Source organism: Osmerus eperlanus, chromosome 6, assembly GCF_963692335.1.
Source record: "Osmerus eperlanus chromosome 6, fOsmEpe2.1, whole genome shotgun sequence".
Lineage (NCBI taxonomy): Eukaryota > Metazoa > Chordata > Actinopteri > Osmeriformes > Osmeridae > Osmerus > Osmerus eperlanus.
In genome coordinates this window covers 16,861,221-16,876,385 of record NC_085023.1, presented here as the reverse complement: position 1 = coordinate 16,876,385, position 15,165 = coordinate 16,861,221, and the positions used below count along the sequence as shown (strand labels likewise).

At 38.9% G+C, this 15,165-nt stretch overlaps 2 protein-coding genes across 8 annotated transcripts in view; both read right to left on the bottom strand.

Annotated features, from left to right (window-relative positions):
- Positions 1-4,150: 4,150 nt before the first annotated feature.
- pdlim1 (PDZ and LIM domain 1 (elfin)) lies at positions 4,151-8,523 on the bottom strand. The gene is made up of 7 exons (XM_062463963.1): positions 8,246-8,523; positions 7,485-7,636; positions 7,225-7,309; positions 6,183-6,367; positions 5,911-6,053; positions 5,595-5,712; positions 4,151-4,883 (listed from the first exon to the last, which is right to left on the bottom strand). The coding sequence occupies exons 1-7, from the start codon at positions 8,336-8,338 to the stop codon at positions 4,697-4,699; spliced, it is 963 nt and encodes a 320-aa protein (XP_062319947.1). The 5' UTR covers positions 8,339-8,523; the 3' UTR covers positions 4,151-4,696.
- A 979-nt stretch (positions 8,524-9,502) lies between these two features.
- Positions 9,503-15,165, bottom strand: part of LOC134022434 (sorbin and SH3 domain-containing protein 1) — a 36,387-nt gene continuing 30,724 nt past the window's right edge. For 6 of the 7 annotated variants that reach the window (XM_062463960.1, XM_062463958.1, XM_062463954.1 and 3 more), the window contains 4 exons: positions 14,787-14,882; positions 13,958-14,142; positions 13,505-13,611; positions 9,503-13,184 (listed from right to left, as the gene is read on the bottom strand). In XM_062463960.1, coding sequence (XP_062319944.1) covers positions 13,117-13,184; positions 13,505-13,611; positions 13,958-14,142; positions 14,787-14,882 — 456 coding nt within the window. In that variant the 3' untranslated portion in view covers positions 9,503-13,116. The remainder of the gene's footprint in view (positions 13,185-13,504; positions 13,612-13,957; positions 14,143-14,786; positions 14,883-15,165) is intronic. The other variant, XM_062463959.1, reaches the window with a different exon arrangement.

Sequence of the window (15,165 nt, the reverse complement as noted above, 5' to 3'; positions counted from 1 at the left end):
AATCGTTGTATTTACAGGCGACATACATTAGCATCAATCCTTCTTAACGAATGTATTATTTTTTGTATCTAATACTGACCAAGGTGTGAGTTCATTTATGTTTCTTCATTTTACCTTGGTAATCATAAGCAAATGAGCAAACATTATTAACATACTATTATTCAAATGCTTCTTACAGAGTTGCTCTATCATGTCGAATCTATATGTCCAAACTATGCTAGATTGACTTGACTTCATTTTAAGGTTTAAGAGTGTTGTAGTTCATTTTATAATTGACATAGACAGCAAACTATTTATGCATTAGATGATTTATTTTGATGAAGTACACTTTGTTGCAAGTGTCCCAAACAAGCCGCTGCGAACAGGAACCATCTATTCAGTCTTTAATTTATGGAGATGGAAAGCAAATACAGCACCGTTACAACTAAAGACAGTAAAGGAAGAAATTATTTTTAATTGTCGTGTTGAGGGGGAAATACTTACAATCATAACCCTATTTCATCTAATTAAAAGCATCAAGACCTAAAATCAATAAAAGTGGACAAAATAAAGGTATTCATTTGTGGGATCCAAAGAACACAAAGAAGTTCAAGCACCGGTCTGTTTGCTATTCCGTGATAATTGGTGTATATTGTCATCAAAAGCTTACTTATTAGAACACAATACATAGACTGTGAAAAAGAAACTCTAAAGCACATTAAAATTGAATTACTTCTTGCATGAAGTGTGCTCAGGGTCATTCTGGTCACGATGCGCATACCTCTCCAAAAGCGCACGCGTCTCCAAAGGCGCACTTTTTTTTACTTTCTAAAGAAAGAGACATTGTTGGGAGTTTTCACAAGAGGTGTACATATGGCACCCGGGTTGTAATTAAATGTTTTTAAGATGTTTTTCTTTCTCAGAGGGAAGTTTCCCTTTTCTTCTCTATGTGCAGCCTTTTACGTGTCTGAACAAGAGGGGGACAAATTCAATGGGTTCGCCGCTAGTTTCGAACAAATGGATGGCAAGAATCTGGTCAGCGAGTTTTAGACTTTGATTGCCCTCTCAAAACGTCCTTCAAACAAAAGCTGAAGACGAAAATAAAGCCCCACCTGGTACTCCTGTTTGCTAAAATAATAATAAATAGATTTCGTTTAATAAATAATTACAACAGATTGTAAAGTGGGGTAGTAGAGGAAGTATTAATCAGGAGACTCCGGCAGGTATCACCTGCTCACGAGCTCGCTCAGTTTATTGTTAAATATTGTTAAATCACTTTCCTACCAACTCTGTCCCGATATCTACTATTTCCACAGCAACTGGGAGTCTATGTTTGCCCATACTTTGCATAACAAGCAGGACACTGCACTAAGCTGATAAAAATCAAGGACTGAGACTGACAGCTTCAAACTCACACCTGTCCATGATATCCGAATATAGATTTGGCATCAAATGATTATTTGTAAAGCGGTAATATTTCGTTTACTTTAGACTTTTTGTGCCTTTTATAACAGCAAGACAGCATCTCCTATCTCACTGGGATATTTGTCCATTTTATTGAAAGCATATGGTTATCAGGTAGCTGCCAGAATACATATTTGGATAGAAAGTTAAGGAGTGCTTTTGTGTTACCTTGCAGGTAACATCAAAGTATCTACTGTAAAGCCACATTATTTTGTCATTCACAAAATGGGGAACATGCATTCTGATAATAAAGATATATACAAAAATAACTAAAAAGAGTACAAGAATATCATGCGCACTAGACTTCTTGGTGACAATGGTTACTTTGGAGATGTCATAGCGCAGAGATACATTCTTACATCTAGGCATAAATGAAGCTTTTATTTACAGGACAAAGAGCCAGACCCTTTGTCCTGTCACCATCCACTGCACGTTTCTCTTTTTCAATTACTGTTTATATGTTAGCCCCATGCGTAACGTGGCGTACCTAAACACCTGTTTCTCGCGCAATCTCTCACGAAAGGTAAATATTTGACAGCAGATTTGTGAAAGTATTCACTGTACATAGCCTTCCCTCTCCTATTAACTTTTTTTTTTCATCGTTAGAACTCTTTTATTTTATAGACGGTCTTATTCGTGTCCAATGAAGTGATGGTTTATCCGTATTGCTCCTTAAATGAAATACCTGGTTTATTTAGATCGCGCACACCAGTGCGTCAACATACTTATGTTTAAATATGAGGTTGTCATTACTTAAGAGATTTAGAAAACGAATTAGATAATAAATTAAACTCTCTTCTCGTGATCACCAGCTCTGGTGAACACATTGGTGCAGAGATTAACCTACCAACTTTGAGCGTAAAGGTTCTATTTAGTGTCCCTGCCTTCGATAGAGGAGTTTAGGAACAGATCATCTTTAACCTGCTGGGAATTAAGTCTTGTAGCCTACAGGATTGATTAGGCTTCTGAAGAGAAGCCTAATCAATCTGTAGATGCAGCATTCTCAATTCCAAACCCTCACCTTAACCCTATTTCGAAGGCTATTAGTTTCATTGATGATTGGCATCACATAACCTTGAGAAAAAAACATTTATTACCGTGATTTCGTGAAAACCACTTAGTAAGTAAAATCTTGTTGTACATAACCCAAAATACACTGGAGAGAACATACATTGTTGTCTAAATCCTGATTGGTCACTTCTCAGCCACTGTTGATCCAGGCGCAATCAAAGCACAGAGATAAGATAAAGGAAGCATAAAATGACAGAGATGCTCATCAACTCCGCATTGTCAGCTGTCAACGTATATAGAGCTCCCAACAGGCGTGAGACTAGCCGTCTTCAAAGTGCCTCAGCAAAAGGAGCGAAGGACACAATACTCGATCCTTATTCTTCCAGGTTTCACTTGTCAAGTAAGTATTACCGTTTATCAATTTTTTTTACAACTTACACCGACTTTTCTCAATATATTGATCTATATTTTTATGAGATCATGAGATTGCAATTCATATTAAACAGAAAAATATGACTTCGTGTATTTTGCAGGATGACACCAAAATCACTGTGCGCCTCCGTCGAACAGCATGCTAACAAACACGAAATGATGGACAATCCTTCCCCGTTTCTCTGCAACGATTTGATGGAAGTCCTCGATGTCCCATCAGCGAGAAAATGTATGTTGGTTAACTTCAGTAATTGCCGAGACAAGTTTGCACGTCATGGTGTGGAAGGGAAATTAAAAGCAAAAAGGGATTTGACCATAAGGAGGAACAGTCGCAGGGTGAAGGCTAATGACAGAGAAAGGCATCGCATGCACGACCTTAACTCGGCGCTGGACGTCCTAAGAAAGATCCTTCCTGCTTTGCCTGACGATGCCAAACTGACCAAAATTGAAACTTTGCGCTTTGCACACAATTACATTTGGGCACTTACCGAGACTTTGCGGATTGCTGATCAATTTGGTCACATTCCTAACTACATTCAACGTGAAGGATACTTACCTGTGTCACAGGTCCACATTGACAATCTGGAATCTCCCATTAGCGTGTTCTCGGCTGAGTGGGACTCGACATCAAACGTATCCTCATTGTATGGGTCTGCAGACATGACAGAACATGTCGACCCTTTTGTTGACCATGCAGGAAATTGTGAAATTAATCCAAACATCTTTGCAATGGAACAATCAACCATGTACCCCATCGCGTTATATTTGAGTTTTAATCAGGTTATCGATGATCAATTTTCCTATTTCTTAAAAAAATGAATTTCAATTATTCATTTGCATAAGCACTTGCATATCAACTACGAATGCACTTTTACATGTTGAAATGATCTTGATGGTGTATAAGTTAGTAATGATCTTATGCCGTTATGTATTGTGTAATACAACGTCAATATATGGCATGTGGCTATACTGTTTATCTTATTAAATAATCTTGAAAATAATAAGGCTGTGTATATATATATATTCAGCAAACACTGGGTACACAAATTCCTATAACTGAAAACGAATCAATTAGGTCAACAAATTAATTTGTGTCTGCATCACAAACCATAGGTTATATTTAGTTTTCCCACCAATGCGTACCTAGACCATATCCAAGCTTGGGTTTTGTAGCCATTAATGATAGGACACCCTCTACTGGCAGACCACGATAAACCACAGACACTACACAAACTGAAATTAGTCCAACATCCAACTTTTGATATTGAGTTAATTTTTTTTAATTCAGTAATAATAACCACGTACATTAACAATAACCAATTGATTCTGAAACAAAAAAAAAACTAAACAATACAGTACTTTATGAAAAATATGAAGGCCAGTAATAAAGTGAGACTGGTTTAAGATTCTGGTGACATAACTGGATGTGACACCATGGTGGCCTTTGACATCTGCAAACAGAAGATTGGGCCTCAATGTTGCAGGGAGAAAGAGATATGAAACCAACCACACAGGGCCTATGCACCGAAATACTTTTGAATTTAGCGTTCATTAAATTTGATTATTCCATCATCATTTCATAGTATTCTTTGGTTAACATTCTAAATATCAATGCTTATGTGCAAATAATCATGACAAAACTCAACGAAGTCTTACATATGCCTAGCGGCTATAGTTTTGAAGAGTTATGGAACAATAGACACGCTTCCATTAGGACAGAATAATTGGATGGTGGAATGTCTGTTTGTTCTCATTGTGCTCAGGGGCCTCTATGGAGATGTGCAGTATGAGCCAGAGTTCAATGAGCACTCTACTTTGGGAAGACGGTGACCACATCGTATCCCTCAGGAGGGGTCATGCGCTCACGTGCGTGCTTCTCGCAGTAAATCTGGTCTTCGACGAAGAAATGTCCCTTCTGTTTCAGGTTGATTTCGCAGTCAGAGCAGATGTAGCACTCAGGGTGACGGAATTTGTCCCTCAACTTGACAACCATGCCTCTGTGGAATAAAGTGGACCGCATGCTCAATGGTTGGATTTGATTAAACCCATCTTAATTATACAATGTACTGTAAACTTGCATTTGTGATGTAAATCTTGCTAATTCTTTCACATAACTATAAGCAATACAAGCACATGCAAGTCTAAGTCTAGTCTAAGTAATAACCAGTAAGGATCTACAATCTATGGTACACATGTATTCAAACGGCTACTATACATTTAATTCAGGGAAAACATTTCTGTCAGTGTCATATGAGAGGCATAAAAAAAACAACAACAAAGAAGGGGGAAGTCCTTGCAGAGTGCCTAACAATATTTCACCTTGTCTAAGAATGTAGACTGAACTGTGCCAGCCAATCCTCTATGGAGGTCACACAGTAGGCTTGTCAAAGCTCCTTTAGAGCGTCTTTAAAGTCTTAACACTTCATAACCAAGAGTTAACAAGCCCTCAAGTGCACAGCTGTTTGCAGAATGCATACAGCATGGCTGTACAGTATATCAGTCACTGACACTGAACTTCAAGGGATTTGTAAAAGTAACCACAAGGAGGAGACAAAGACCAATAGTAAATAATGTCAGCCCTGGCCTTGGAAGGCAACAGGCTCAAAACATTTTATATTGACATGGTAAGGGAAGCTATGAGCAACACATACATTGGCTACAGATTCAAGGATTTATTAAATACTTGTGCCTACCACTAATGTACTTACACAATCCCTGATCCACACTTGTCACATATGGGTATTTTGTCTGCATTTCCCACTGATGAACCCATTTTTGTTGTGGGTGGTCTCACACTCCTGAATCCTGACGGCTTGTCAGGGTCACCTACAACCCAACAAGAACAGATGACACACATAACACACAAATGAACACAGACACAGTACGGGAGAGATTCAACCTCTATACAGTATATACTGCAAATGAATTATTTGCATGAGACAACATTTTGTTCCTAGACAAAATACTATTGTAAATGTTGATGATGTGCTCTTTGGACTTATGCAGGTGTGTTGCTGTAGTTACCAGTCTCCAGAATCTCCTGCAGCACCATGAAGGAGGCTGACTGTCGAGGAGGCTCATCTGACTCCTGGTTCTCCTGCAGCATTTTGTACACCTCGGAGTCTGCTGCTATTGGTGGGCGACTGCCTGGCTTTGATGGATCAGGGCTATCAAGCAATTAAAACACACTTCAATGTCTTAAAGTGAGTCAAACGGCACCCAAACCAAGCCTATCCTGTGCAAACAAATGATGTTGAAATAGTGAATGGATAAAGGATGACAAATTCTTTGCTTACATGCTCCCAGACTCATTAGCACTGGCAATGGTTTTGGCCTCATCCACAGTCGTGTTAAAGTCCTTGATGTTTTGTGAGGAATACAGCCCAGATGGACTATTGTACTGATTGGTGACCACCTTGGAACCGCATGCAGCAAACGGCAGAGCACTCCTGTTGTGGGCGGAGCCTATTTGTTTAACCTCCTGTAGGTGGATGGAGTGAAGAGAGTGTAAAGTGTTCAGATTTTAACCTTATGTTGAATACAATGCATATTATATAGCATGTGACACATGCATACTTATGACCCATGCAATATGTATTGTGACAGTTGCATGCGAACCTGTCTAGCCAGCCAACTTAGGCTCTCCTTGACAAAATACAGGGACATTTAATTTGGATCATAACAAAAGCTGGCAAATCTCTCTCATGCTTTAACAATATAAATGTGGCAAACAATAAACACACAGAACAACAAAAGACTGTGACAAAGCCAGTTGCTTTGCTTCCAACTGAAAATCCATTTAAAATAAAAATGCCAATATGACAACCTCAAATGCATTTTCAGTTTACTACCTTTAAATGAACAAGATGGTTCATTTAATGGACGAACTAGCAGTGAAAAGACCAACCAGAAATCCACACAAAATAAATGCTTTCCTTAAATAGCAGTGACCATAAAGCAACAGTAATGTGACACATCCCTGAAAGCTTGGGAGACCAGCATATCACACACTTCCTACATGAATTCACACTTTGGCCTCAATTTTCCATTCAGTAGGCAGGAACTGAGTCTGCGTCAGAGCTTGGCTGATAAACTACGGTCTCCTAGGATATCTCCTGTTGGGAAGTAAACAATGACATAATCTCTGGCAGTGCCAAAATCCCAAGCATTTGTTATTGAACGACAAAGACGTCCAGATACTGTATGGCTTCTTCTTTGTGCAAGGACTAAGTTAATCCTTAAAGACAGTGCAGGCTTTATATACACCTTGTTTAAAAGTTGGATGTCTAAATTATTTTCCTGGTGCGAGTCATGTAAAGTAAAATAGGACAGACATACCTGCGGCTCGGATGCAAGATTCATCTTGTAGGGATTGGCCTTTCCTTCCTCAGATGAGAGCGGAGACCACATTTTGGATTCTGACCTAGGACGGCCACACACATGTTAAAACATGTAATGTAACTCACCAGGCTTGGTGGATTGTTAAACAAAAGCACATCAGATGGAGGACATTACAATACGCACAACTGCTAAACTGCCATTTGACCCTTTTTTTTTGCTCTGCTGAGACTGTGTCGACAATACATCTACAGTCCTACCTGTCTACAGAGAGGACCATCTCTTCTATGCATCCCTTAATCTTGTTCTGTGCTTGCAGGTGAGTCATGTGTTCAGTAGCTTCTCCATCTATGGCCAGGATCATGTCCCCAATACAAAGGTTGGCTTGGGCAGCTTTACTGCTTGGGGTAACCTGGAAAATACAGCGTTACAAGTATTATCATCATTATTGTATTTAAAACTTCATATTGTCAACATTAACATAAATTCCAAACAAAATCATAAGGGTTGCTTTTCCAGATCTAACCCTTAAAAATATCAAAGCCAGAGATGTTGGGAAAGTCCACAAAGAGATCAATGCGCATCCCCAAAATGTCCAGGACCGCAAGCCAAGGTAAAATGCACTGATTTACAATATTTATTAATATCTGACTCTTAACCGGAAAACCATAAGGGAGGTGTTAATAACCAGGTTGATTTATGTACCCACATGGGTAGTGAAAGCATGAGGATGGGGGTGGTAGGGCCTAACGCCTCACTTCAGTATTACAGTCCTTAAAATGTGTACAACAGTCCATGTATCATACCGGTATTCACACTCACATCGTGCAACATGGTTTCTTAAAGTGTTAAGTTGAATATCTTTCAAATGATTGCAGTTCTGTTTAAACCCATATGCTAGTGTGTAACCGTTGTCTAAAAAAACGAAAAACATTCCTTACACAGTTGAGAGCTTTCATGAAGGTGAAAATTCAACTACGAACAGTGCGGTTACAACACAGTCTGCTAAACAAACACTTACCCGTGAGATAGTCAATGGTTGTTCGAAATCCTTCCCACCAACCAGACGGAATCCCCAGGGTCCAGGACCTTGCATGACAACTCGCAGAGGCATTATTTCGCTGCGCTTCCTGCCAGAGGACACACGTACAGTATTGAAAGTGAAGTTCTACAAGACTCAGGGTAGCTACTTTAACACCAGAAGTGGGGCGGTTCCTGTGGTTAAGTTGGGCGAGTAGTTTTTGAAGTTTCCACGCTGATAAGAACGATAGCCTTAGTTTGTTTTAGGGACGTACCGTTACGTCACCGTATTATATGCAAGCTTACCATTTATGGTAGAGCCAAATCCCAGGATGTGGAATGTGCCGCTCCCAAAAATTGAATTCCTGCAGTTCGCTGTAGAGAACTACAGAAGCCAACCGATTGAGACATGCCCACAGTTCAAGTACACTGACTGCTGGTAGTCCAGTCAATAGGGTATACGCCAGTAGACTATAGGTCTACTACGGGCATTTATTTCACGTTGTAGGCTAAACCCGAGTTTTTCATGTTTATTAATGACTTCCGGATAATAAAGTAATCATGATTATAAGCGTAATCGACTATGCTGCCCTCTGGGCCTATTGTCGTCTGCCAGACAGCCGTCTGGTCTGGGCTTGAAAAGGAAGTCACAGTAGTCCTCAGGGTTGCCAGGTCCAGAAAATTTCCAGCCCAACGAGTGCTCAAAACCAGCCCAAAAATGCCTAAAAACTAGCCCAATAGTTAACATACATAGCCTACATAGTTAACATGTAAAAATTACTGGTCGATTCATATTTTCCTTATTTCCTTCTATTTTCACGTTTCAGTTCCTTACAACAAATAATTTAACCATTCCGCTTCCTATCACCACCGAACAGAGACACAGAGCAATAATTACTTTATGAAAGTGAGGAGACACATAAGAAAGTGTTTGTCGGTTATGAACTCTGAACTCTCCCCACACACTTTTCTCATCTGTGCTGTTTCCCTCTCTCCCAGCGCTGGCCACCACGGGGCAGAAATGCGGCAATTTAAATGTTTAATGTTATTTTCAAACTTGGTCATTTTTAAACAGTTACAAGTTCCTACTCTAGCCTAAATGTATTAATGTATCTAAATGTAGGCCTAAATAGAAAAGTTTGAAGTTCAAAATGTCCACTTTCTATGGTGACCTTTGTATAAAACAGGAACAGTTTTCTTACATTATAAGGCTATTTAGTACAATAAGGAAATTAAATAAAAACATGTGCCGCCTACAAATGCTGTATATTGTTTATTAAATATTGCATAATACCAAAATCACAGCAGTAAATAGTGTTGTCTTTATTTTAATATAGTCATTGTAACAGCACTGCAAATTGAAGAAAACAAACCAAACCTGTTGCAGGTTGTGCATCTCAGTAAACTAAAGAAAACATTCTTATGATTATTAATCATTTATTTGAAGCATTTGTGTCACACTTTAGTCTAGGTACTGGTACAGTAACTGACAGGTCCTTAGTAAATGTTCTTTTCCCATCACAAAGACTAGAACTATGGGGGAAACAATAATAACATTCTTAAATATGACATGGATACACTTCGGTGATAATCAATAAAAGCAAATGACAATGAGGCACAATTTGCATCTGACATAAGGCATTACGATCCTCACAACATGGCAGCGTAATGTTACTTCAAATGTGTCAACCTGTGTGTGGTCAATAAATCTTCATTCTGTGCTTTGCCAATATTCTTAATGGAAAATGAACGTTAACAACTGACAGTGTCATTTTTTTCCTGAACACTTGCATTGTATTCTTTTTTATTTTACATATTTACAATCCTTATTGTGCCAGGCTGTTTAATGGTTTGCATTTTCATTCAAACTGAAAGCACTGTTCATTTTATTTGTTTGCTTGTTTTTTTTACATGTGTATACAATACTCCACATTCATACATTCATACATCCTGCGATGTGTCATGGAGCACACTATTATAGTATATCATTCTATACTGACTTGTGGGGTGAAAAGAGAATGATTGAGCACACCATTCAAGAGACGGAGCATACCATTATTATTATTTTTTCTGTCTTGGGTATATGAGAGAACAAGAGAGGGGCAAATTGATAAAGTACACTAAGTGAAAGGAAGACAGGTAACTTAGTCACTCAGCATACTCCTCAAAAACTAATTATGGCAATTAGCCTGGTAAAGCAGACTACAGGGAGAAGCACTGATCCCTATAAATAAATGAGCAAATGATAAAATGTCCTCCTAGGTACCACAAAATACCAGATAGTCATAATAATGTACTTGTTACTCAAGACTAGTATTACCAACCACACAAAATAGTTTTAGTGTCATGTTTTGCTTGATAATAGGTTCTTTCTAGGAGATGACAAAAGTCTTAGCTGACTGAAAATTTGTATATGTTTTAATAACAACTGACAGATAATGATAAGATGTTAGTGCTGCCATTTTAGATACAGTTAATCTCATATTATTGTAGGTGGTGGCTACTTACAGCTTCAAACCCTATCCCAGTCTGGTAATTGGTGATCATCACTGCACTACCAACACTAACCTTGTCAATGGAAAAATAGAGATATATAACAAATATATAAGTGACTATCATGATCATCTCTATATGCTTATTTATTAGATTACTGTTATCAAATGTGTTTAAACTTCTATTTTTTCTTCAATTAAAATTTCAAGTAAAATAAATGTTAGGAAAATACTAACACATCAATACTGATGGTTGGATGGAAAATACTTTATGATTTCTATAGATACTGTTAGTTAGTTATTCAAACTTTTTTCTGCAGGATCCTTCATATGTAAATGCAAGCCAGTAATCTCTGTTGCTGATCAAGATTTGTGTTATTTATCAAGTCTTGTCAATAAGGAATTCTGCTTTACACACCACAGTGAATGATAACACTGGTGAGGACTTTGATGAGAGCAAAGTAAAAAAGATGTATTTTCCGTCACATACTTTTGAGGTATGTTTACAGGACATATTCTGACATGTGCTTGTTCTGATGAGGTCTTCAGATCTACGACCTCTGTCCTCACCGGAAGACTACCTTGATGCTTTGATATTAGAATAGAAATCAATCTTACTGGGGGGAGTTATCTAGTTCAAGGATACTTTCAACCCCATTACACTGTTTCCATACCAGCAGACTGCTCTGTCTTAGTTTTGAGCACCCTAAGATTGATTAATTCATGCTATAATGATGTGACATTCTTTGCAGTCATTCCTATGATACTGGCAGGAAAAATATTAATACATCTGGACAAATCATAGAGGCATCTGTGTTCCTGTTAGCACCCCCCACCCCCTGGTATCTACAACTTAGTGCAAGAGCATTGTTCTTCCCCCTACAGTAAATTAATATGAATTGTCAGTCAAACAAAGAGCTTATAATGGAAACGTGTCTGCCAATGACATCGGGATCTTTTTGGATTAGCCTACCATAGTTAAAATCGCCAATGATGACCACACCGGAAGTAAGTGCTTTAAAAGTAGCATACCACGCCTGTCTTGTGGTTACCCTGGAGCCAGTCTAGCTTAGACAGCTGTCTCCCACCAGCTACCTTACAGAAATCACAGAAGATCAAACAGCTTATGTTACCTCAAATTTTCAGGGAGAGACATACAGGATGACAGATTTATTTTTTGTAAGGTATAATGTTCCTATGCGTACACACACACAAGCATGAACCAGAGCAAACAAACTCACTTAAATACACAATATGTGTTATTTATCAGGCACATAGTGCAGCAAGACCTGTTCCTGATTAAATTTATAATGTTAACTGTCGGAAAGTGTAGCTAACATTATCTTTTTGTTTTTGACGTTCTATCATGCATGGCCATGCTAGAGTTATACAGTATATTATAGACTTTGAATGGAAAACAGAGGCAATACTAAATGGCATTGGAAGCTTTTTGACTGCACTGAGGTAAGAATGCTCTGCTACTTCACAAAAACCGAGCCAACACTGACTATATTATATTGTAATGTCTCAAATTCTGAGATGTATAGTTTTCAGTGCATTCTGAATTCCCCAGAAAAGAGCAAAACCCTAGCCATTTCACAAAGATACAACCCAGACCTATAACTTCATATCTCAAGGCCATTGGGTGCACATTGAGGTCACCACGTTTTTGAAATCTAAACCAAGGAACATGGTCTTGTGTACACAGTCCAAGAATGTGCCATCACATACAGCCTGATATGTGTACGGTATGTCCATTAAAACACTAATGCTTATTGGATATCCATTGGAAAAACATTAGTCTTCAAATAGGCTTAATGTTTGTTTCAAATCTCACATGTATCACAAGTGTGTGTCTGCATTCATGGTTGATGAGAGAAAGCACTTCTGTCAAGAAGGTCCTGAAAGGTAGCTGATGACAAAGAGCTCAAGTTCCATACTGCATCAACACATTATTTGAGCACTCTTAAGATCCCCTCTGATCCCCTCTGACTACTCTGCTGTTGACCCCCAAAGTCTAGCATGTGCTTTAGTAACACTCGTATACAGTAAATGACAATGACACGCCAAGGCTACTATATACACAATAATATATAGTGAGTGCAGACGTTTTGGGAGTAGTTTTGACTGTATATTTCTACTTTGAGAATATGACAAATTGAGCCAGGTACTTTGTAGAATGTGATAAAGGTATACACCATACTGAGCTTTGGTCAGGGAGTCAACAGCTGTCTCGGTCGCCGCCGCATGCACATGAACATACCTCACACCAAACCAATCACTTACCCAGACAAATGTAAATACCTGGCTAAATGACTATTCTAATTAAACAGTCAAGCGCAATAGTAATAGTTTTCCTAACTTGGCAGGCAACCAAGTGTTACAAGTTGACCTCCTTCACGTAATTCCCAGGGAAAGTGCCAAATTTCTTTGTCCGCTTTGAGGTACCTGAAAAACAGAAAAGTGAACAGTTAATAAAGTAATCAAACATGTCACAAAAGTAAATAATTGTGGTGGTATTGCACCACTTAAAAAGCAACCACTTACAATGAATACATACTGTATGTTTTTTATACATACCATATAAATGCAATATTGGTAAATGTAAGACTGTCTGTCAATCATCCTTAGTGCATCTTAGCAAATACACATAATACACAGTGCTTGCTTCTCCTGTCAGCCAGTAGAAAACCGATATGGATGGATGACACACTTTGACTATATGACCATATCTATGAGGAATCTGGCCCGAGGCTCAATGCACGTACCAACAAACCAGCCGTCATCACACTTCTCCATGACATTGACAAGATCTCCTTCCTGTAGCTCCAGCTCATCCTCATTCTGAGGCACATAACTGTACAAAGCCTGGAAACTACAGCACAACACAAAGCCTTGTCAGAAGAGCAAAAACAAGGGGTTAGAAAGACAACTGGAAAAACTAGAAAAATAACCCAACAAGAGCTAGAACAACACTAAACAAATTGAGTTGTAGATTATGAACCAAAAGTAAAAGACAGAAATTGTTCCAACCATTACGTGTTACTATAGCCTACAGTGTGCACCACTACTTACAGTATAAATGGTCTTAACAGATCAGCAGAAAAATATTCTGGGGACAACCTAGCCCTGCACATAACTTAGATCTGAGGCTTTGAAGCCGTTGATGATATGCGCAGATAGGGTAATGCAGAGTATCCAGAACCTTCTACAGTACTCACATTCCACAGCTGAGACGGCTCGGCTCTGGACTGCTGCTGTGGGACTGGGGTTGCTGGGAAATGATGAGAGATTGTTTACTGGGGTGGGGGGGCAGTCTGTGGACAGAGTCATGGGGGTGGGAGAGGGTGCTGCAGTACCTCACAGAGGTCTCTGCTATATTCATGATCTCATTACAGACCGCCTCCTGATTGAGGAGACCAGAGAGCGCCCCCACAGAGTGTCCCCCAGCCAGAGCAGAGAGACAGATTCATTTTAAGGAAGAGGGGGGTCAGGGACAGAATTAGCGGTCAGACAGGAAGTGGGTCCAGTGAGTAGTAAGGCAGAGAAAGGGAGGGATCCGTTAAAAGACCAGGAAAGCCGTGAAACCAGGAGAGATGGTGGCGGAGTCCAGAAGGTAAGCATGGAAGAGCAAGACACCAGAGTGAGTGCATGTAGAATGTACAGTCAACAATGAAATATTAGTTCCGTTTTTACAGAAATAATAAAAGTGGACATGCTGCACTAGTGGCAAGATAAAGATGACAGGGGTGCAGATAATATCAAGAAAGTAGTATAGGAGCCAAAATCAGTCACATTTTACATGCAGTATAATGTATTTACATAATTTTACGATACCATATTCAAGCTGAGATGGGAGTTAAATGAAGTAAGTTGGATGGGTTTTTGACAGTGATAAGTAAAGGGATATTAAATCGTTTAGTAGATGAATGGAGATCAGCTCAGATCTATACACATCAAATAGGTAACAGCATATATTATCCCCCACAACATGCTGGCCATGTTTAAATCTCCAAATAAACAAATCCTCATAGGTCTCCATAGCCTTACCGCAAATGAGTTAGCATTGTTATTGTCTTGGATGTCAAACAACATAACAGGGCTTCTGGAGGTTCGTCCATGGTAATCACTCTCATTCTTCACCAGCTGAGGGGAAAGGAACACACGTTAGCCTCAGCATCTGACAACAACTTATGTCTGGAGGCCACAACATTTTATTTGTTGAAATTACAATTATAGGTCAATCACGCTCTTTTCGAGTTGAGGGAGAGTTGGTAAGAAAACGTTTATATAGTCTTGTCCTGGAACATAGGAAGTTCTTGTAAAATAAGAAAAGTATCAACATCTAGGATAAACTACACTTATTATTCAACATGCTCTAGAATCTGAACACAGTAACAGTCATGCAGGGTAAAATGGTTATCATTAT